The sequence below is a fragment of the Scomber japonicus genome, chromosome 9 (genome assembly GCF_027409825.1).
Source record: "Scomber japonicus isolate fScoJap1 chromosome 9, fScoJap1.pri, whole genome shotgun sequence".
Taxonomy (NCBI): Eukaryota; Metazoa; Chordata; class Actinopteri; order Scombriformes; family Scombridae; genus Scomber; species Scomber japonicus.
In genome coordinates this window covers 10,488,065-10,509,296 of record NC_070586.1, presented here as the reverse complement: position 1 = coordinate 10,509,296, position 21,232 = coordinate 10,488,065, and the positions used below count along the sequence as shown (strand labels likewise).

General features: G+C 38.1%; 2 protein-coding genes across 2 annotated transcripts; one reads left to right on the top strand and one right to left on the bottom strand.

Moving 5' to 3' along the window:
* Positions 1-6,079: 6,079 nt before the first annotated feature.
* On the bottom strand, positions 6,080-10,088 carry LOC128364551 (histone H2A.V). The gene is made up of 5 exons (XM_053325102.1): positions 9,940-10,088; positions 8,834-8,911; positions 7,492-7,605; positions 7,266-7,395; positions 6,080-7,078 (listed from the first exon to the last, which is right to left on the bottom strand). The coding sequence occupies exons 1-5, from the start codon at positions 9,940-9,942 to the stop codon at positions 7,017-7,019; spliced, it is 387 nt and encodes a 128-aa protein (XP_053181077.1). The 5' UTR covers positions 9,943-10,088; the 3' UTR covers positions 6,080-7,016.
* Positions 10,089-10,738: 650 nt separating this feature from the next.
* Positions 10,739-14,287, top strand: LOC128364552 (transcriptional activator protein Pur-beta). The gene has a single exon (XM_053325103.1). The coding sequence runs from the start codon at positions 10,748-10,750 to the stop codon at positions 11,696-11,698; it is 951 nt and encodes a 316-aa protein (XP_053181078.1). The 5' UTR covers positions 10,739-10,747; the 3' UTR covers positions 11,699-14,287.
* Positions 14,288-21,232: the final 6,945 nt, after the last annotated feature.

Sequence of the window (21,232 nt, the reverse complement as noted above, 5' to 3'; positions counted from 1 at the left end):
AATATCTATTTTTTAGCTTTTTTGAAATGAGCCACACTGAAAACTTGTTTTTTTTTTTTATTTCCATGCCAATGTAGTACTATTGCTAGTTTATGTTTTTTATAAACATCCTTCTAAATAAATGTGTTCAGCCCTCCTGCCTCGTGCCAGCCTCCACTGAACTCAGCCATAAGGTTTAAAGGATTTAAAACATCAAACATAAAGACACAGAGAGGACGCTCCTCACTGTAAGAGTATAAAGATGTTCCTTGTCATCGTCTGTCTAACATGTTCTTTGCATCGAGGATCAAAGGGAGTCTTTATTTCTTTTCATCGTGAAGTTATTCCTCTGAAGAAATTACCCATGGTTTCAACACCACACTATAACAAATCACACCTGTAGATCACCTGAGGGGCTGTATGTGTTTGAATTCTGACTTTATTCAAAGCCAGAAAGGATTTCTCATCTTAATGCAGTTCAGCTTGAATGTGACCATTGTGCTGCAGCGTACATTGAATGAGGCATGTGTTTGGGTATTCAGAAAACAGGTATAAATCCAACATGAAGAGAGCACTTGCTGCAGCTGTGGACTTACTGGTGTTACTCACAACAACTCTAGAAACAGTGTTAGTCTGTCTACCACACTGGTCCAGACTGAAATATCTCAATAACTTCTGGATGTATTACTCGAAATGAAAGCAGTTGGATCTTGCTGACGTTTCATCTAGTGCCACCTAGAGGTTAACATTTGTGGTTCTGAGAGAAATATCACAACTAAATATGGCCATAAAACTTTTCACACAATTTAATTACCCTCTCAGTATGAACTTCAAGAAGTCCAGTGATCTTTTAAAGTAAGGTCAAAATGTTAATTGGTCAGTTCATGAACAAATACCTGAAGAACTAATGACCTGACCATCAGCCTCTGTTTGGTACTAATTGGCAAATGGAAACAAACTAAGATGGTAAAAGGGATAACATTATAACCTTTTAATATCTGCATTGTCATTGTGAGGATATTAGCATTTACTTCAAAGCACCTCCGTGCCATAGTACAGCCTGACGGAGCGGCTAGCAGCTGTAGTCTTGTTTAAAATTGATCCAGAGCGGAGCAGCACGGCCTGAGTTTGACCAGCATCCAAGTTAATTATACTGCTGCTGTGTGGGCTCTTCTGATTTTCTTACTAATTGCAGGGAAAGCTTAGAGTAAAAACACACTAGCAATGATTTCTTTCAGGGTTAACTGGTGTTGTTTAATGTTGCGATGGAAATTTCTCATGAAATCAGTTGTTTTCATCAGCAGAGCATAAAGATTATATCATGAGCTTTATATTTCCTAAAACAAATATATCACATGGTTTATGACAGCTTTAATAATCACCATGTTAGACAGTGTTCAAGCCTAGTACTATAAGATTAGTACACAAAGTTAAACTGTGCTTTTAATTAGTTGGATAACATTTAGTTAATATATGCTGTTGCTTTGGCATTGTAAGTTAAAATAAATAATGATCAGTAATGTGTCAAATTCTTATTTAGATTTAATCAAAATGAAGATTGTCTTTCTTTCACCCTAAAAGACCATCGCTGTAGGACATTATCTACAGTGACACAGACATTACATGTTTAAAACAGTAAAACAGATTGAATCATAACTCTGTGTAATCGAAACTAGTTGAAGAAACATTTCTGGGTTATTACTGAAGACATTTCAAGTACACTGCAGAAGAGAATAAGAGCTGAAGGCTGACCTCTGGCTGTCACCCTCCCATCATCCTCAAGAGAGAACTGTAAAGACGGAGCGAGAGAGAGAGAAAGAGATGTAAGAATAAACAAATGATTCGTGCTCTTTGAAGATGTGAAGCAGCTGCGTCTTTCATGTGTTCCCGCAGAGCCTCGCACTCGTGTGGACAATGCATCTGATGTCACATTTAATCAGAGAAATGCTTTTTTGTTGATTTTTTTTCATCTGGCGGGTTCCCAGGTTTCATAAGCAGCCTTATATTGACCTGAGAATGATTGTCAGCGTCGGCTTTTTAAAAGGGGATAATCTGCAGGATTCATGATCCAGTTTGGTGTCGTGTTTGATGCTAATTAAGTTTTATTTCTGCTCAGTTTCTCTCAGTCGAACAGAATGTGCCACATTGTCATTATATTTTCTGTTATGAAGTGCTTCTGGTGCTGCTTCTTTCTCCGTTCGGCCACAGGGGCTATACCACTCTTCATGTTGTGACTAATCAGTTCCCTTTGTTGAAATCACAGCTCACAACTACTGGATGGGTCGCTATGAAATTTGTACAGATTTCAGAGTTCATGGGGGGGGTGAAGCCTACTGACTTCTGTGATGCCCTGCGTTTCCCTTTAGCGCTATGAGGTTTACATCTGTGTTGCTAGTGAAGTGTCTCACCATCTGTTGGATGGATTGCTGAAACATTTGGTGCAGTTAACGATGGTGTCCAGAGGGTAGATCCTAATGACTTTTCATCCAGCACCACCACGTTAAAGTTTCCACTTATCCAGTGAAATATCTCAACAACTATTGGATGGATGGGTGTAATTTAAATTGTGTGCAGCCATTCATGTCTCAGAGACATAAATATGCATGATCAGATTGCTTGACCACTTATGATGAACACAGCACTGACATACATATAATCACATTGTAATTATTATGCTTTAGATTTTTTGTTTCAAAAACATTTGTGGTGGATGCGCACATCCAAGAAAAATAAGAAAAGCAGATGCTGGACTAAACAACAAATGCAAGCAAGAAAGAAAAAAGTCAGCACACTGCAGCTCCCAGTGCAGATAGATTTTTTAGGATATCACCAGTGTGTCAATTCGTCCTCCACACTCTTTTCAGACTAAATAGGGTCAGGGTTTTTAGTTTCCAGTTTTTGATAATATTGGCGTTATATCATATATGATATTATGGTAGTATTGGAGTTAAGCTGTGTAAGTTCAACCTCATTTCCTATAATTAGTTTATAATAAACTGTGTCAAAAATCATCATCATCATTTTTGATCCCACAGCCATTACAGCATAAATCATCATGTTGAAAAATCACTATTTTAAAAAAATCACAATAGTGTACAGTGGGTTTGTAGAGCTTCTTCTGTGAACACAGCTGTCTGCTGCAGCCAAAAATAACACTGTGAGAGCGGTGAGAGTGAACTAAAACGGTAAAGTAGTGCATCAGACAGCTAAACAATGAGCTGAAACTCAATACAAAGCTGCATAAAGCTGAGTGGAGCTGCACAATCACTGATATTAGGCCTTTTTCACAGCAGACATTTTGAATTACAGTATTTTGCATGCTGGCTCACTGTCACACTGTCACTGCTTGCTAGACACTTGAACAGAGCCATTGTTAATATTATTAGTAACACCTGTGCTTCCCCCCCACTGTGACAAGTCAAAACTGTCAGCTGTGAAGAAAAAGCCTATTCTGATGTGTGTTCATCAAAGCAGCATCTGTCATTACACATCGCCGTGTGATACATTAAAGAATATCGATTAGAGTTGCTTTGCACAGAGCTAAAGCAGCAGGGTTTAACATTTCAGAGCCGTTACAGCTTTGAGTCAGAAAAAGTGCTTTTCAATGATCATCTTTCTGCTCCTCTCACCCTCAGAGCTGCAGTCTCATTACTCATCTCTTCCACATCATTTACAGCTCATATACTAAAGATATTCTCTGACACTTACATTCATATATGGCTGAAGTGATTATAAAAAGAAAGAACTACTGCAATAAAGAGGTTGTTACAAGAGAGTTTAAAAATGCTTACAAATTGTTTAGTCATAATGAATTAAACCTTTAAACATCTCTAAGCAGTATGTGTTACTATGCTTTGGTTAAGTTCAATGATTTCCTGTAAATGATCTTGTTTTTTAATCTGTTTCAGAGAATGAAGCGTTCATGATCACCGTGATCTTTCAACTGATGAAAGCAGAAAAGAAGTTTTGAAACTATCAGTACATTTTAATACAGCTTGGTAAAAAATTTGGTACGTCTTTCACCGTTGATCCTTTCCCAGATACCGCCTGAATGAATGTTGTTCTTGTACTCTGTGAAAGACTAAGACTGTAATCTTAAGCAAATTCAAGTCTGAAACTCAAACAAAAAATCTTGCCGGTGACGCAAAAGGAATACTGAAATACTGAAAACAAAACTGGCATATTGTGTATCAGTCTTGAACTTCCCGAAAATCAGGAGTGTATTAAAAAAGAACAAATCCCAGAAGAAGAAGTGGCTGAACTGTCTTTGTTCACACTACAGTAGTAAAATGACTACAGGACATCGGGAATGTACGAGAGTTTTACATAATTAGATTATTTGAGGAATTTTCTGTACCTTTCATCGTCTTGTGGAAAGGAAAGTGAGATGCTTTCTGTACTTCATAATCAACAGCTGCCCACACATCAGCTCTCACTTGAAGTCTACACAGCACAGTTCATCATTGTCACGTTCAAACACAGTTAACTTGTGAGCAGGGTTGGGAAGGTTATTTTGGAAATGTGGAAATAGGTTGCAGATTACTAGTTATTTAAAATGTGATTAGTAATGTAATTATTTCAGTTACTTCATCAAAGTAGGGTAACTTATTACATTTGATTACTTTTCTAGTTTTCTAACTAATGTTTTCAGCTGTTAGGGTAGGTGCTCCCATTAAGCACCAAAATCTAAGTTCAGGTGTTTTTCATAGATACTGACATACTGATACTGGTCCAGATTCGACGTACGCATCACTCTCCTCTTTTACTTCACACTTCACCTCTCCATCGTCTTCCTCAACCTTCCTCTCATCTTCATCTTTGTACTCTTTAAAATCCTCCCACCTCCATTTATTCTCACTTCTCTCCACCACTAACTTGTTCTCCCTTGACTTGATTTTGCAGAGCTAGCTTCTTGCATGTGGTCAGGAGGGAGGGAAATTCCAACCCAGACCAGTTACCACTTTCCTTTGTTGAAATACTCAGAAAGGGTTGTTTTGGTTTCTTGATCATTTGGAAATCAGTTATTTCTGACTTTAGTTTTTTGTGCCTCAATCTGCCTTTCTGTAGGTTTGTAATATTGTGAAATTTTAAATTTTTTTAGGTGGACGCTTTAAATTAGCCCATTCAGGTTTTCTACCTCTCCTGCACTGTACATTATCTGTCATTTTTTGTACCTTTTAACTTGTGCAAACTAAACTAAACTAAACTGTTCAGTTCATATTTCAACCATTTTTACATGTCTTTTAACTGGACCTTTCCAAATGTGACCCACACTATACAGAAATGGAAATTAAGTGCATCATATTTTAGTTTCGTGCAGCTGATACACATTTTTATTTAAGCTTATGTATGAATTTGACCGGTGTTTTTAAAATAAAATGTTCTCAACCATAAAATAATGATCATGAATGTACTAATCTTCTAATGTACTAATGACTGATGGGGAATGTATGGATGTGAATGAGTGGAGACTAATCATGAGAACATAACCAGTGCATAAAGGTTAAATGTTGACATATTAGTTTTGAAAATAATTTCAAACTGCACAAGATGTGATTCCCAACAACTTTGCTGGTTGAAGGCAGATATTAAATGTATCTCAAGTATTTATCAGTTATTCCCTTTCTTATATTGTCTATGGGTATTCCAAGAAAGGATGGATGTTATTGTGAATGTCAGTGGCTCCCTCTGCTGGTAGTCTGTAAAACAACCTGCAAGACAAATCCTGTTGATGAAACTATGATATAAGTTATTAACTTATAATTTATCTAATCAAACCCATTTAAGGCCCTAAACTGTGTGGTGTCTGCTTTCTAAATCTGATATGAATTCACTTTTCAACCAGATTGTAAAATTAATAAATACTTGATGCAAACATTTTAAATTAAATCAACCACTCCTCATTATTTTTCCCCCTTAAACAAAAAAAACCCTTTAAATTACTGTCATCTAAATATTTAAAACGTAAACTTAAAAAAATTGTTTTGTGTATTGTTGGACAGTTCTACCTCTTTATAAGACTCATGATTCATAAAATGTTGAATAAATTCTCAAAGTAGTGGTTTGAAACCGAGCCAAAGATAACATACAAGGGTATTTATTCAAAGATAATATATGCAAAGTCATTTCCCTGAACACATAAGCTTTTAAAAAAGGTTTCTAACCTCCATCCTTGAAAAGACGCAATGGACTTTAGGTCAGGACATTTCAGTTTGTGCATACATTTGGGTACTATATAGGTACATGTTTAAAGCACTGGTACGGTTCAGATCTGTCAGATTATCCTCCAAAATATCAAGACACCAACTATTTAGTAGTGATATGTATTTAACAGATGGCAGGATATTAATTCCACAGTGAGGCAAATAAAATAAAAAAAACTGCGGGATCAGTGACGCCTGACCGCAGCAGCCGAGGTTCACACTGCGAAATTTCAAGTTTAAACATTTTTGCAACTGCTATAAAACATCAAACACATAACACTGTAACAGACGGTTTGCAATAAGTTGTTACCAATGATTTTTTTTCTTTTTTTTTTGATGTAAAAAATTCAACTTTTAATACATCGCTATCATTGTGCAGGTCAAAATATTACAGTAAGTCAAAAGGAAAAAAGCACCATCTCACATTTAGCTGTTGTTACCTAATATGCTGTCCAAAAAATATCTCCTTAAAAACTTGTATTATAGTAAATATTGTAACTTCAAGGAAATAACCACAAAAACAAGTTTTATATAAAAAATGGTTTTAACAATTTCTTTTTTCAGTATAAAACATAACAGAGTCTGAGGCCAATCAAACAAATTCACTGTCAACATTTGTAATAATCCCCAGTCAAACGTTCTACAATAACATACAAAGGGTTTTTTTTCATTAAGGGAGTTTTCTGTAATTTTTTTCTAGTTATGGGAAAATATAACAACACAAAGTCTAACAATCACTCTTCGTTTGCTATAATATTAATAATAAAAAAGAACAAATGTGAACTCCTGGTCCGATCAAAACCCAAGCCCCAAAATTTCTGGTCAACATGGCATCTATGCAGTCTTCTGCTGGCCCTTCTTCCCAATGAGGGATTTGTGGATGTGGGGAATGACACCTGCACAAAAGAACATATTGGTGAGATTACATGAGATAAATAATATATCTCTGCAGAGTATGTGGCAGAGAATCAGCAGACCACACTGACAGCAACGTGATGCATGTACAATCACACAATAAAGACATAAACCTAGATGTCAGATGGGAAAGATTTAACAGAATCAATGTGTTTGCACTGAGCTCACCTCCTCCAGCAATTGTTGCCTTGATAAGAGAGTCCAACTCCTCGTCACCACGGATGGCCAACTGCAAATGACGGGGGGTGATACGCTTCACCTTCAAGTCTTTGGAGGCATTTCCCGCCAACTCTAGTACCTGATCACAACAACGTGGAGGAACAGAAATGAGTGTAAAAAGCAACGTCACACAGCTACATTAAGTGATGCGACATCCACGGTTGATCGGGCTTACTTCAGCGGTGAGGTACTCAAGGATAGCAGCACTGTACACAGCTGCTGTGGCTCCTACACGACCATGGCTGGTTGTGCGAGTCTTCAAGTGCCTGTGGATACGACCCACGGGGAACTGGGAGGAGATGGAAAGAAGAAAGACGTTTGAGTAAAGCAAAGAGGCAAACTCTTTGTTAATAAAAGGAGGATGACACGTATTTAGGGTTCGACTGATACGGGATTTTAGGGGCCGATGCCAATACTGATATCGATATTAGGGAGTTAAAACTCAGCCAATAATCTTTCATATACAGAATACGGCCATAAAAAGTAGGGCTGGGCAATAAATTGATATTATATCGTATATCGTATATAGTATATCGTCTTGGATTTAGAATATTGTGATATAGAAATAAGTGTTTTTTCTGGCTTTTAAACGCTGCATTACAGAAAAATTTTTACTTACTGAGCTTAACAGACTGTTCTATTATCTGTCTTTATCCACTTAGTGGTTATATTCACATTACTAATGATTATTTATCAAAAATCTCATTGCGTAAATATTTTGTAAAAGCATCAACAGTCATCCCTATAATATTGTCAACATATCGAGATATTTGGTCAAAAATATCATATTTGATTCTTCCCATATCGTCCAGCCCTAATAAAAAGGACACTTTTTTTCAATGTGGTTATCAAACATTTGTAACAACATTGTGTAACTAAGTAATAACTAATAAATGTCACTGGAAATATAATTATAAATGACTAAAAAATAAAACATATGCATATACATTAATCCTTACATACTGTTCAGGGTCAAATTTGACCTTTTTTTCTTTTACATTAGAGAGCTGTAAAAACACCTGCTAGACATTTCCTAATATGATCCACAGTGTACAAAAAAGGAATAAAATGTATCTTTTTTCAAATGTGCAGCTGATACACATTTTTATATATTACCTGCGTTTATAACATTTTTTAAAAATCAGCATTAAAATGTGTTGTGCATTCGTCATATTCTTTAAAATGTTCTCCTGGATCATAAAATAGTCATTGTGAATGTCTTTTATCCCTCCATAAGCTTAATCAAACATTTATTAATGACTGATGGGGAACTTATGAATGTGAATTGGTGTAGAGAGACTGAGTCAAAATATGAACAGTATGTGAGGGTTAAACTTGAATTAAGAAAAAAAGATATATTCATTAATACTGCCTATATAACTTTTAAAAATATACATCAGTGCATGTCAGACAACCTATATAGCAATACTGATAAATCTGTGATAGGCAAATACCTACTGATATATCGGTCTGACTACACACATAATAATACATGCAGAAGTTTGAAGTAACTGTACCTGTAGTCCAGCCCTCTGAGAGCGTGACACTGCTTTCGCCTTGGCTTTGCCACTGTCTTTCCCTGCTTTGCCACCAGCCTGCAAAGGAAGTAATTTAAGGAAAATTAAAATACTAAAAGCAATACAGAATATGAAACTAGACAAAAGTTATGCAGAACCCCTGCGCACAAAACACAAACACTGCTTCATTTACTATTGGGGGAGGAGTAACACTGAATAGACTTCTCAATACTATAAAAAAAAAAATTAAACAATGTGCTAGATTATACATATACAACATAGTAGCACTGATCTGTGTAAAAATCATGCATGCATGTAGGTGTGAACAAGCAGCCCAGTTTTGAACTCGTATCGCTTTCCCGCCAATCACAAATAAAACATAACAAATCACAGGCGGCAAAGACAACGGTTACCGGAAATGTAACACTATGCATGAAACTTGGCAACAAAACGATGTTTTACTTTTTTAAAAAAGAGGGAAAAAAACACAAATACACATACAGATAACAATATAAATAAATATCAATGCTGACAGCCATAATAACCCCATAACAAACAAGTTTAAATTAGAAGATTAAAGATTAACAAAAAGCTTTACTATCATGCAGTTTAAAAACATATATAAGTCATGTACACCTTTGGTGAGATATGACCCCCACTCGTATTTCTACTTTAATGAAAGACGCGTGTCAACACATAAATAATAGCTAACTAACCTTCCGCTAAGCCAATGAAACAGCTCAGTGTAGCATGCTAATGGTTGCTAAGCTACCTTTCAAATGAGACCAAGTAAAAAAAACATTCTAATGTTACTATGCATCAGTGTTTTAAAGACCGTGTGCGAAAGCCTCAAGTTCAGCAAAACACACACACGATTAATACGTTAGCAAATATACGGTTATTATAGCACTGAAGGAAAATACACTAAAAAATGTACTTCCCACATACTAAAGGATAATGCTAACGTATTAGCTGACAGTTGGTCGGATTTCTACAGTTATAATTCAAAACAGCACTTTCAACAGTTGCACAATAACTACAGAAAAAAAATAATATGCCGAGATCTCGTGTAGACGCGTTAAAGCACAAGCCGAAAGCGCACATACCATTTTTCCGTCTCGTTATTTGATTGTAGAACTGAGTAAAGATAGCAAACTAATTTCGGGCTCCCGAAAGCAAAGAAACAATAAAGCCCCTCTCGCAAATCTTTTGCATGCGACCCCACGTGGGGAGTCCGCATTGTCCAATCGCAGTGCGTGTTGTTGCTTCGAATCTCGGCTTTGACCAATCGCCGGGTGGCTTGCAGAACTGTCACCCATCCCCCACTCCCTAAGATCGCCGTTGCCTGCCTTTTGCGCACGGAACCAACAAGTAGGCGGGACTCTGCGAGTGTGTGTGTGTGTGTGTGTGTGTGTGTGTGTGTGTGTGTGTGTGTGTGTGTCCTTTCAGGGGCATCCATCCCCCCCAAAAATGTACAAAATACATAATCAGGATGCCGTTAACTCTTCACTTTCAGCACATGGGCATTCATTACTTCTTTAAACACAAATAATGTTGTACTGACCACACCGAGAAGTTACTTGTATCAACCGTTAATGCCCTAACGGACGAATGTAGATATATACGTTAACCATCGGTTGATAGTGACGTAGGCAGCCGTTATGGATTGTAAATACAATATATATACTCGAATGTCATCCAGAGGGCGGTGATGTTTCCATTGACAGGCAGGAGAATCGACCAATGAAAACGCGATCATTTTATCAGATGTTCTAGTTGACAGCTGCAGAGACCAATCAGAGCCCAGAAAGCAGCGTTCGGGTTTCCTCTACGTGGTCACGCAAGCAAAAGGGGAGGAGGGAGGGGTAGGGGGTCAAAGATACGCAGAGAAACGGGCTGCTGCTGGTGGCGAAGATGGCGGATGGGGACAGTGGCAGTGAGCGCGGTGGCAGCAGCGGCGGTGGCGGCGGAGGGGGTGGCGGTGGAGGAGGCGGAGGTGGCAGCGGGTTTCAGCATTACCAGCGGGAACCGGAGACCCAGGAGCTGGCGTCGAAGCGGCTGGACATTCAGAACAAACGCTTCTACCTTGACGTGAAGCAGAACGCCAAAGGCCGGTTCATCAAAATCGCCGAGGTCGGTGCGGGAGGCTCCAAAAGCCGGCTGACCCTCTCCATGTCAGTCGCCGCAGAGTTCCGCGACTACCTGGGCGACTTCATAGAGCACTACGCCCAGCTGGGGCCTAGCACCCCGGAGCAGATCGCTCAATCATCCGGCGGGGATGACACCGGGCCTCGACGGGCCTTGAAGAGCGAGTTCCTGGTGCGGGAGAACCGTAAGTACTACCTCGATTTGAAGGAGAACCAGCGCGGGAGGTTCCTCCGCATCAGGCAGACGGTCAACAGAGGCCCCGGCTTCGGTGTAGGAGTAGGTGGCATCCCCGGATCTGGCATGCAAGCCGGGCAGACCATCGCACTCCCGGCGCAGGGGTTAATAGAGTTCCGCGACGCCTTGGCTAAGTTGATAGACGACTACGGCGGCGACGAGGAGGATCTGTGCGGTGCAGGAGGAGGAGCAGGAGGCTACAGCGAGCTACCCGAGGGCACCTCCATCATGGTGGACTCCAAGCGCTTCTTCTTCGACGTGGGGTCCAACAAGTACGGGGTTTTCTTGCGGGTGAGCGAGGTGAAGCCCAGTTACAGGAACTCTATCACGATACCGTTCAAGGCGTGGGGGAAGTTCGGGGGAGCGTTCAGCCGCTACGCCGAGGAGATGAAGGAGATCCAGGAGAGGCACCGGGACAAGATGTACGAGAGGAGAACCGGAGGAGAGGAGTCAGAGGAGGGCGACGACGTGGACGACGACTGATGGAGGAAGACGACGAAGAAGAAGAAGAGAGAAGAGTGGTTACATGTGTGGTTTGAAGATGACAACATGATGCAAAAAGCCTGGAGATAAAAACATAGAAACAAGAGAGAGATGCATGATATGATGAAAAGAACTTTTAAAATTCTAAAAAAAAAAAAAAAAAACAGCAGGAGTAAAATTATATATATAAAAAAGTATATTTGACTGAGAAATTACTGTCTATATAAGAGAATCATGTTCTAAAAAGTTTAGGTGGATTTTATAGCTAAAAATTGAGTGCGGACTGCAGTAGTCAGCTCCTGTATGAGATTCCCCATTGATTTTCATATATATATATAATGTATATGAGTCCATTTGATAACCTCAAACATGTAGCCCAGAAAATTAAGTTTGACAGTGCTCAAGACACAGCAGTAGGTCTCCAGTCCCACTTCCTAGATGATCCAATGGTAAGAGCTCACCTGGTGCTGACCTGTAGTCTGTGTGATGATGAAAATAATAATAATAATAATAAGGAAGTGTGAAACATGCCACATACTCAAAAACCAGCAGGTGCGTCAGTGGGAGTGAGACGGAGCGCCTGCATCACTCACCATGGCTGTGTGTGTTTTTCATCTATAAAAGATTTTTTAAAAGAGTGACCTGTAAACAAGTGGCTTGCTCCAGACAGACCCACAACAACACCCAGAACCACAGTCTCAGCTATAGAAGGGGGGGGGGGGGCATCCTTGGCATCGCAGGGCATCCACTCAGCTCGGCGATGTCCCACAAGGTGATCTGTTACAAGCACACGACTCATTTGGATTCTCTGGACAATCCAAATGAGTCCAAATGACCTCCCCCCCCCCCCCCCCCCCCCCCCCCCCTCCCTCTCCTCATCCCTTCCTTCCCCACCCCCCCCCCCTCCTGGAGCATCCCTCAGGTGCTGACCTCCTGCTCCGATAGCTGAAATGTGGTGATGCCTGCTCACACGTGGCATGTTGTGTCTCAGGGCTTGGCAAGTCCCATCCGTCATTTTTTTGGGGGGTGTCTGTATATCAGCATCACCTGTGCCTGCGTGTCATTCTCAAAGAGGTTCTGGGTGCAGATCTGGTCAGCCGCCAGTTGCTGCGGTCGAGACATCTGTGGCAACTGATGACGTCTCACATGATGCAGGGCCACGTTTGACCCCCCTGTGACCGTTTTTTTTACTCAAAGGGGATGCAGTAAGCTCAGGCCTCTCTCTAATAGCACTAGTCACAATTTTTCAAGTTAAAGCTTAATATTGCCGGGCTAATTTACCTTGTCGACGTATTTAGGGGTGCGCCATTTGGATCCTTTAATCTTGAACTCAGACCATTAATGACTGAAGCAATATTCAGTCTGATTGTAAGAAAAAATTAGGTGCTTTGGGATAACAAAAACCCAAAAAATGGGGTGCTGTACCTAAAGAATAAAAAAAAAAAGAAAGAAAAATATATACTGGAAGAGATTTACTTACTAAAAAAAATCAAGTATAGATAGAATTATTTTTCAAAAGAGATATATTGAAATATGTCTTTAGAAATATGAGACATTTATTAGATAACGCTGCCTTAAAGTGGCTTATTTAAAACACTAAACTTGGATGCAACTGTCCAGGATGATATTTCATACCTGCTTTTTTTTTTTTTTTTTTTTTTTTTTTTTTTTTTTCCTTCCTAACATTTCTTTTATTCCTTTTAGAGGAAAAGTACAACAACAGATTGATAACAAGAGTATGTTATAGCAATTTCTAGAAACAACTTCATTGAAGTAGTTTTTTTTTTTGTCAGCGAACACTCAGCACTCCAGTTCACTTTACAGAGCATCGAGTTGTCCCCTCGTTTCAGTCCACCCGTTTTACCATGTTTTTGTCCATAAATTGGCTTTCCATCAGTTGCCATACGACGCAAACATTTAAAAAAAAACATCTGCAATCATCAACATTTTTAGTGCTCCTTTTTAAAATAAATATGATCTTTTTTTTTTTTGCATGCCTGCTCTTACGCGGAGCTGCCTTGTGTTCTTTTTTCTTTTCTTTTCTCTTTCTTTTTTTTTTTTTTTGCATACTGATTGCTGTATGATGGTATTTATCCATATTTGAGAAGAGCGGTTTTAAGTTTTATTTCTGTATTGCAATGGAGAGAGAAGAAAAAAACAAAACATTAAAAGTTTACTTCTACATAACGATGATGATGATGATGATAAATTTAAAAAAAACAAAAAAAAAACAGCCACAAAAGTTCCCACGCTTTTTTGGGGGGGAAAATGTCACTTTCATTGTCCCACTTCCCTTTTTGGTGTGTAAAACCTCTCGTTGAATTTTTATTTTTACCCACTTCAACACAGCAGAGAAATGCCATATGAAAAAAAAACATAATGAACACCTGGGAGCAATAGTTTTTTTTTTTTTCTTTTCTATGATATAAATATACTATATATATATATAATATTACACATGAGATTGAACTACATCCTTCTTCCTGTACTGTGTTACGTGAAATGGCAGCTGTTTCAGTCATGTGTGTTCTGCTGTAATATTCTACCAAGTTCCTTTCAACGAGAAATAAAAAAGGTTTTTGCTCAGGAGACGTCTCGTCTTTTTATCCTCTGTGCCACCAAGGAGTTACTAATTTCCACTCCTCCCATCTTCACATGCTATTTAAAGGTTATGAACATACAGTATCAACAAAAAAAAAGGTTGGAAAATGTGAAAAATAAACAATACTAGATTTAGTTTGACAATAGCAACAAAAAATGAAATCTTAAGTCCACTTTTTAGCTTCCAATATTTTAAAAGTAATGAAAAATACAGTAAGCAGAAAAAGTAGGGTTTAAAATGATTAATATTTCTACTTTGTTTGGTAAGCAACTGATTTAACCGTCACATACTGTTCATATTCTCACTCATAATTAGTCTCCACACTATATTCAATTCACAGTCATTAATAAATGTTTGATTAAAACATTCACAATCACTATTTTATGGTCCATTGGGTAAAATATGATGAATACAACATATTTGAATCCTGATATTTTAATAAACAAAGCTCAAATTTAGACGTTTGCATATATAAAAATGTGTCTCAGCTGCACAAAAAGTTGAAAATGATGCATCTTATTCACATTTTTGTATATTCTGAGTCACAATAGGAAAAGTCTGTCTATAATAAATGTAAAAATGGGTCAGATTTCATCCAGAACAGTATGTAAAGGTTAAAAATGTGAAAAATAAGCTATACTTTTTGTACTAGCTCATGATTTCCTGCAGGTTGAACACTTTAGTTAAACAATAGCAACAAAAAAATATAATCTTAAATCCACTTTTTTAGCTTTCTAGTTTGTAAGAGTGAAGCAGTGAATAAAACAGCAGGTCAAGTTTACACAACCACGCTGCTTATATAAACTGCCTTTGTATACAATAATGAGCTTTTACACGCTGTGATTTTCTAAAAGCACACTCATCGTGACAGACAGGTGCGTCGACATCAGAGCGAGAGCAAAAACATCTTTAAACACGCCGACATGTAAACCTGATGTTGGTTTCATGTGAACAAAAGACGTCACAGATCAGATCGTCCTCTGAGGTCCACGGTGTGTCAGTGACGTCGCTCGCTGGGATCTCAGCTTGGTTTCCATCCATCACACATGGATGAATAGTGGGGATCCTCAGTGATACAAGATTTATCTGTGCAGCAAATGAAAAGATTACAGTCAGTGAAAAAAGATGATATAAATGCAGTGTTCAACATCAACCTTACATACAGTACTGTTCAGAGTCCAGTTTGACCCATTTTTACATCTGAGAGCTGTAAAAACATCCAATACATATTTCTTTTAGCCAGACTTTTCCTAATGTGACTCACAATATACAAATTTGGAAATAAAATGCATCTTTTTTTAAATTTTTGTGAATGCAAATATACAAATTTGACCTGTTTATTGAAAAAAATCTAAATCAGCATTCAAACATGTTACTGTATTCATCATATTCTATTAAATGTTCTCCTGGGCTATAAAATAGTGATTGTGAACGTCATTTATCCACATAAGATGAATCAAACATGTATTAATGACTAGTGTTAACTATATGAGTCAGAATATGAACAGTATGTAAGGGTTCATCCAGTTTCAGATAGTAATAACAGAATTTAATCATGTGAAACTTTAATAAAACATCTGTTAAGCTCATTACTAGTACTACCAGTGCTTTACAGAGAGGGGAACGAAGAGATAGACTAGACAGGAAAAGGCAACAAATGAACACAGGCAGAGTTAAGTTATAAGATATTCATTATATGTTTGAGACACATGAGTTTTAAGATGCTTTTGAGATCTGTTTTTGGCACTGATGCAAGACTGAACTCGGGCAGAAAATGTCTGTTTGAACTGCCGAGAGATTAGTGAGTCTGTGAAGAAGATGATATAAATGCAGTGTTCAACTTCATCCAGTTTCAGATAGTTATTTAGGGTGGAGGGAGAGGGTGTTAATTAACAGACTTTTATCATGTCAAACGATAAATAAAACATTTATTAAGCTCATTAGTAGAAAATATTATTCATATAGAAACCTTTAAAAAAGTTGTAAAGTGCTTTACAGAGAAAAGAAAAGGGGGAAAGAAGAGATAGAATAGAGTTAAGTTAACATTGCTCGCTATATATTGTACATTATATTTGAGACAAATTAGTTTTAAGATGCTTTTTTAGAGATGTGAACACATTTTCTACAACAGCAAAAGAGTGAAAAAGATGAATCTATAGACTAAGACATGCAAGAAGTTGATAAATCCATAATGACATTTAATTTAAAACTATTGAGATTCATTGTTGTTACTTCTGGACTGATGAAGGAAAGAAATCTGAAGAGGTTTTGAAAACTTCAACATCACTTTTTCATACAATGCACAATTTTATTACGCGATGCATTCAGGCTCCTTGACGAAGGCCACAAGCCAAAACACTCAAATGTCTTTATAATGCAAGTGATGCTGGACTAATGACTTGTTCAGACATAAAAATAAGTAGTAATACCACAATGCAAAGTACTTAAGTATTACTATCATTACTCAACCAAAAGTAAAAATACTTATATGTATAGTGGAGTTTTGAATTATGGAGCCATCATTGTTCTGATAGATATTTTTCTTTTAAATCTTATCCACACAACCTACAACTCACTCATGACCTCACTCCTGAGCAGGTTAACTCAACCACATAACTGAAAACACCTGTGAGGCCTTTAATTCTTAATAATGCATTAAAGTTAATCACATGTACTAAATACAATAGCAGCACAATATTTTCCTATAGAGGAGTATAACTGTAAAGTGGCATAAATTGGAAATAGCAATAATAGCAATAATAATAATAAAAGTACAAGCACCTCAGAATTGTACTGAAATATTGGAGTAAATGTACTTTGCTATGTTCACCACTGGGGAGCAGGGCACTAACATCAAAACAACAAAAAAGTTTCATATTACATTCACAAAAGTCTTCATCTTTTCTCTCTTGCCTGCGAGCATTAATTAAAAAGATTTAAAATGTTTTAGTAACTGACTGCACGCTGTCGAGAGATACCTATAAACTAAATATAATGATACGATTATTTTATTATGTTTGCTTACAACTTATCATTTATTGTTTTTTATTCTGTTTTTATTGATGCTCTTCTATTTTTACTGTTCCCTTTTCTCCATAGTGGGACATAAAGGAATAAAGGGATATCTTATCTTATCTTATCTTAAAAGAAGGACTGTTGACAGTGGAAGCTGTTTAATCCTTTTATTTTTGTGGCGTTTTAGTCGGCACCATGAGACCAAACACTGCTGCTACTGCTCCATTCAGTAGCTTATCGTCTCATAATGGGCCCGTGCAAAAAAAAAAAACTAAATTAACTTAAATTTGTCATCTTAAAATTGGTTGATCCATTTATCCATTTATGGGTCGAGGCATTTTAATTCAGTTAGTTATATAATTAGGAATGATTGAACTTTATAAATGCATGGTCTTATCATTATAACATTGTGAAACAGGTATTAAATTACATTCTATATGCTATTAAAAAGGTCTTTAAATAAGGTGTCCCTGTTTTCCCTGTATTTAAAATAGTGCACTCATCTGGCAGTCTAACACATTTAACAATGAGGTCACATCTACTGCTACATCCACACACCTTAAACTAAACCTCAGAGAAGCAGCCCAAGAATAGGGACCGGTGTATCCCTCGAGGCTCGTGTGGAAGCTAAAATACGGAGCTGCTGCTGCATGGGCCCACATGGCGTAGGTCAGCAGGGCAACATGTGAAAGGCCTGACGGGGGGGGTGTGTTCCAGTGTGCAGTTTTATTTTGGAAGTACTGAAAGTTACTCAGCTGTCTGCAATCTGTCAAACCCTCAGGATATGGTAAGATGATTCACAGAAAAGTCATCAGGGGAGTCTGCTACTCTTCCTCTACCGAGCACAGAGGAGAGTTTCGGTGGTGATGACTTATTTCTTATAGTGCTGTGTAAATGACGCTGCTCCATTATCAAAGTCCAGTTCAGAAAGTTACAAGTAGAATAAGGAAAAGATGAATATTTGAAGTATTCGGCTGTATTTCACTTTTATCCCTTGCATTACTGTTCAAATAAAGTCAAATGTGACCCATTTTTACATTTGAGAACTGTAAAAACACTACATGCACATTTCTTTTATTTATTTATTTAATTTATTTTTTTATTTTTTTCACTTATTTTTTTATTGATTTTAAGATTAACACACAGAAACAAGGTAAAAACTGTTTCTTCACAAACATCTAAACACCAAAAAAATAAAATAATAATAATAATAATTTTTTAAAAAGTAAATAAATAAATAAATACCCACACAATGTCAAACAGACAGAAAGCAAATACAAAATATCGCATCAGGAGTCAATAAGTATATTGTGACTAAATCATGACCAACAAAGAATGACTGTGCCCAATTATTTTAGACCATGCCAGACCAGTCAAGCCCCTCCGAAGGGCATGGGGGCCCCATCTTCCCCAATATAGTTAAAAAAAGGGTTCCAGATATTGAAAAATTTGAATGGTTTGTTTTTCAACCAATAGCGTGTTGCTCCCAGGGCCGTTTCAAGGAATTTGGGGGCCCCAAGCAAAATGGACTTGGAGGCCCCCCCACCACCACCGCCCGCCGACGCCGACACCCCTGGACCACAGCAAAAAAACCTACGCCTCACCATCACACCCCACCCAACCAAAGCCTACAGGAACCACAGCATGGACACACTGTTGAAGTTCAACCACACATTGTTTACAAGTGAAAAGACACCCAAAAACAAAATGTACAAAAACTTGGCGATGCATCAAGAGTGAGAGTTCACACCAGCATTTCTCACCTCACCCTTACAAGTTGAACAGGGTGTTGTTATGCTGACCTTTAGATTAAAATGCGGTACTGTGGCTGTCTGTGGCTCTACAAACTTGTTGCACATCTTACCATCTGTTGATAGAAAAACATCTGTGGGAATTCACAAATTGCAGGATGCCAGTGTGCAGTAATGGGTGGTGCTGGTCACACGTACAAATTGCAAATAGCTGATGAGGGCAAGTGAGTCCAACTGATGATAACCGCAGCTTGATGGAAAAAAAAAAAGTATGGACACACTGTTGAAGTTCAACCACACATTGTTTACAAGTGAAAAGACACCCAAAAACAAAATGTACAAAAACTTGGCGATGCATCAAGAGTGAGAGTTCACACCAGCATTTCTCACCTCACCCTTACAAGTTGAACAGGGTGTTGTTATGCTGACCTTTAGATTAAAATGCGGTACTGTGGCTGTCTGTAAAAAAAAAAGTATTTTTTTTTTTCAAAAGCAAAAACAGTCGAATTGAAAACACATCTCTACAAATGGATCTGAAACGAATTGTATTCAATTTATTAATCTGAATTTTTTTTTTTGGCTCATGGTGGACCTCATGTATGTCTTAATCAGCTTCAAAGCTGAAAAGCTCCTCTCACCTGAGGCCACAGTCACAGGGAGAGTCAGGAGTAGCCGCAAGGCAATGCTTAAATTACTGTAAAGAGCCGCCGAGTTAGTAGATGAGTTAGCCGCCGAACTAGCAACCGAGTTAGCCGCCGAATTAGCCGCCGAGCTAGCCACCGAATTAGCCGCCGAGCCAGCAGCCGAGTTAGCAGCCGAGTTAGCCACCAAGCTAACACCTACTGAGGGGGCCCCCCTTGAGGGGGATTCCGATAACAGTGTCGCTGCACTTTCCTGCATTGACCATCACAGCATATAAAGGGACACACACACAGTTTGTCGTTGCATTCAATTCATAACTAGTAGTTGTCTGGGGGCCCCCGGCCAGCTCGGGGCCCAAGGCAATTGCTTGGTTTGCCTGTCCTGTTGCGACGGGCCTGGTTGCTCCAAGAGGGATGAGTTCCAATAAGCTCCTGAGCCAGTGTGAGACAGAAGGCGCAGTATCCGATATCCAATGGAGGAGGATACATCTCTTTGCACTAAATAACAGCACCTGAAGCAACTTAAGCGAGATGGGAGCAAGGTTCACTGCACATTTCTTTTAGCTGGACTTTACCTAATGAGACCCACAGTACACAAAAATGGAAATCAAATTAATCTTCTTTTTTTTCTGCAGCTGATACACATTTTTATACAAGTTTGACCTGTTTTAATAATCTTTTTTTATGGACCATAAAGTAAAGATTAATCTTATTAATTTATTAATGACTGATGGGGAGTTCATTGATGTAAATTGGTGTAGACATTAATTAAAAATCAGAATATGAACAGTATATGTGAGAGTTAGAAGAGCATTTATGAAGTTGTTTCCGTTGAGAAGTAAAAAGAACAGACAGTCCCTGTAAGTTAAATATGAGGACATACAGTCTTATGATGCCATCAGGTGACACTTTCTAGAGTTGCGTCATAAACACTGACCTGACTGGCATGCTCTTTAAACGTTTCCTTTGAGGTTTTCCTTTAAAATAAGTTTTATGTTCAGTGCTTCCAGCTATAAGTCAGAAAATGTGCCAGTAGTCCAGTTTAAACCCCCCATAATGCCCTGGTGTTGAATGAAATGGTGCCAAGGGAGTATGCTTCAAATTCTGCCTGCCTTATTAATAAATAGTTCTCCCATTACTCAGCCAAAAGAGCAGCTCCAGGATTTGTCTCTACATGACATCAGTGGAAGGACTGAGATTAGACCACCAGAGGGCCTCAGTGCAAAAAAAACAAACTGTGTGCTTCATATTTGGCTTCAGTGACACATATTACCAAATACATTTCCAGTTAATTAAATCACCACAGACTTATAAACTAACATGGGTTTACAAGACCAGCAAGGATCTGGATCTGTTTGGTTCTGACTCACAAATCAAAACCAAGTTGTTTACTAATAAAAAATTGAATTGTAATTTAGATCTTTTTTTTTTCTTTTTTTTAGATTTGGCGCTATGAGTTTTGCAATTTGGCCACTGTGGTGCAAAACAAACTCACAGCAACACAGCCTTCATAAACGTTCTGCTT

What these genes read in the sequence shown, in the direction of transcription:
- LOC128364551 (XM_053325102.1), bottom strand. An exon ending in CTCAGAGGGCTGGACTACAG is followed by an intron (nt 7,606 to 8,833) that starts GTACAGTTACTT and finishes ATCTCCTCCCAG; the next exon opens with TTCCCCGTGGGTCGTATCCA. An exon ending in TTGAGTACCTCACCGCTGAA is followed by an intron (nt 7,396 to 7,491) that starts GTAAGCCCGATC and finishes TGTTGTGATCAG; the next exon opens with GTACTAGAGTTGGCGGGAAA.
- LOC128364552 (XM_053325103.1), top strand. Translation starts at nt 10,748, where the DNA reads ATGGCGGATGGGGACAGTGGCAGTGAGCGCGGTGGCAGCAGCGGCGGT.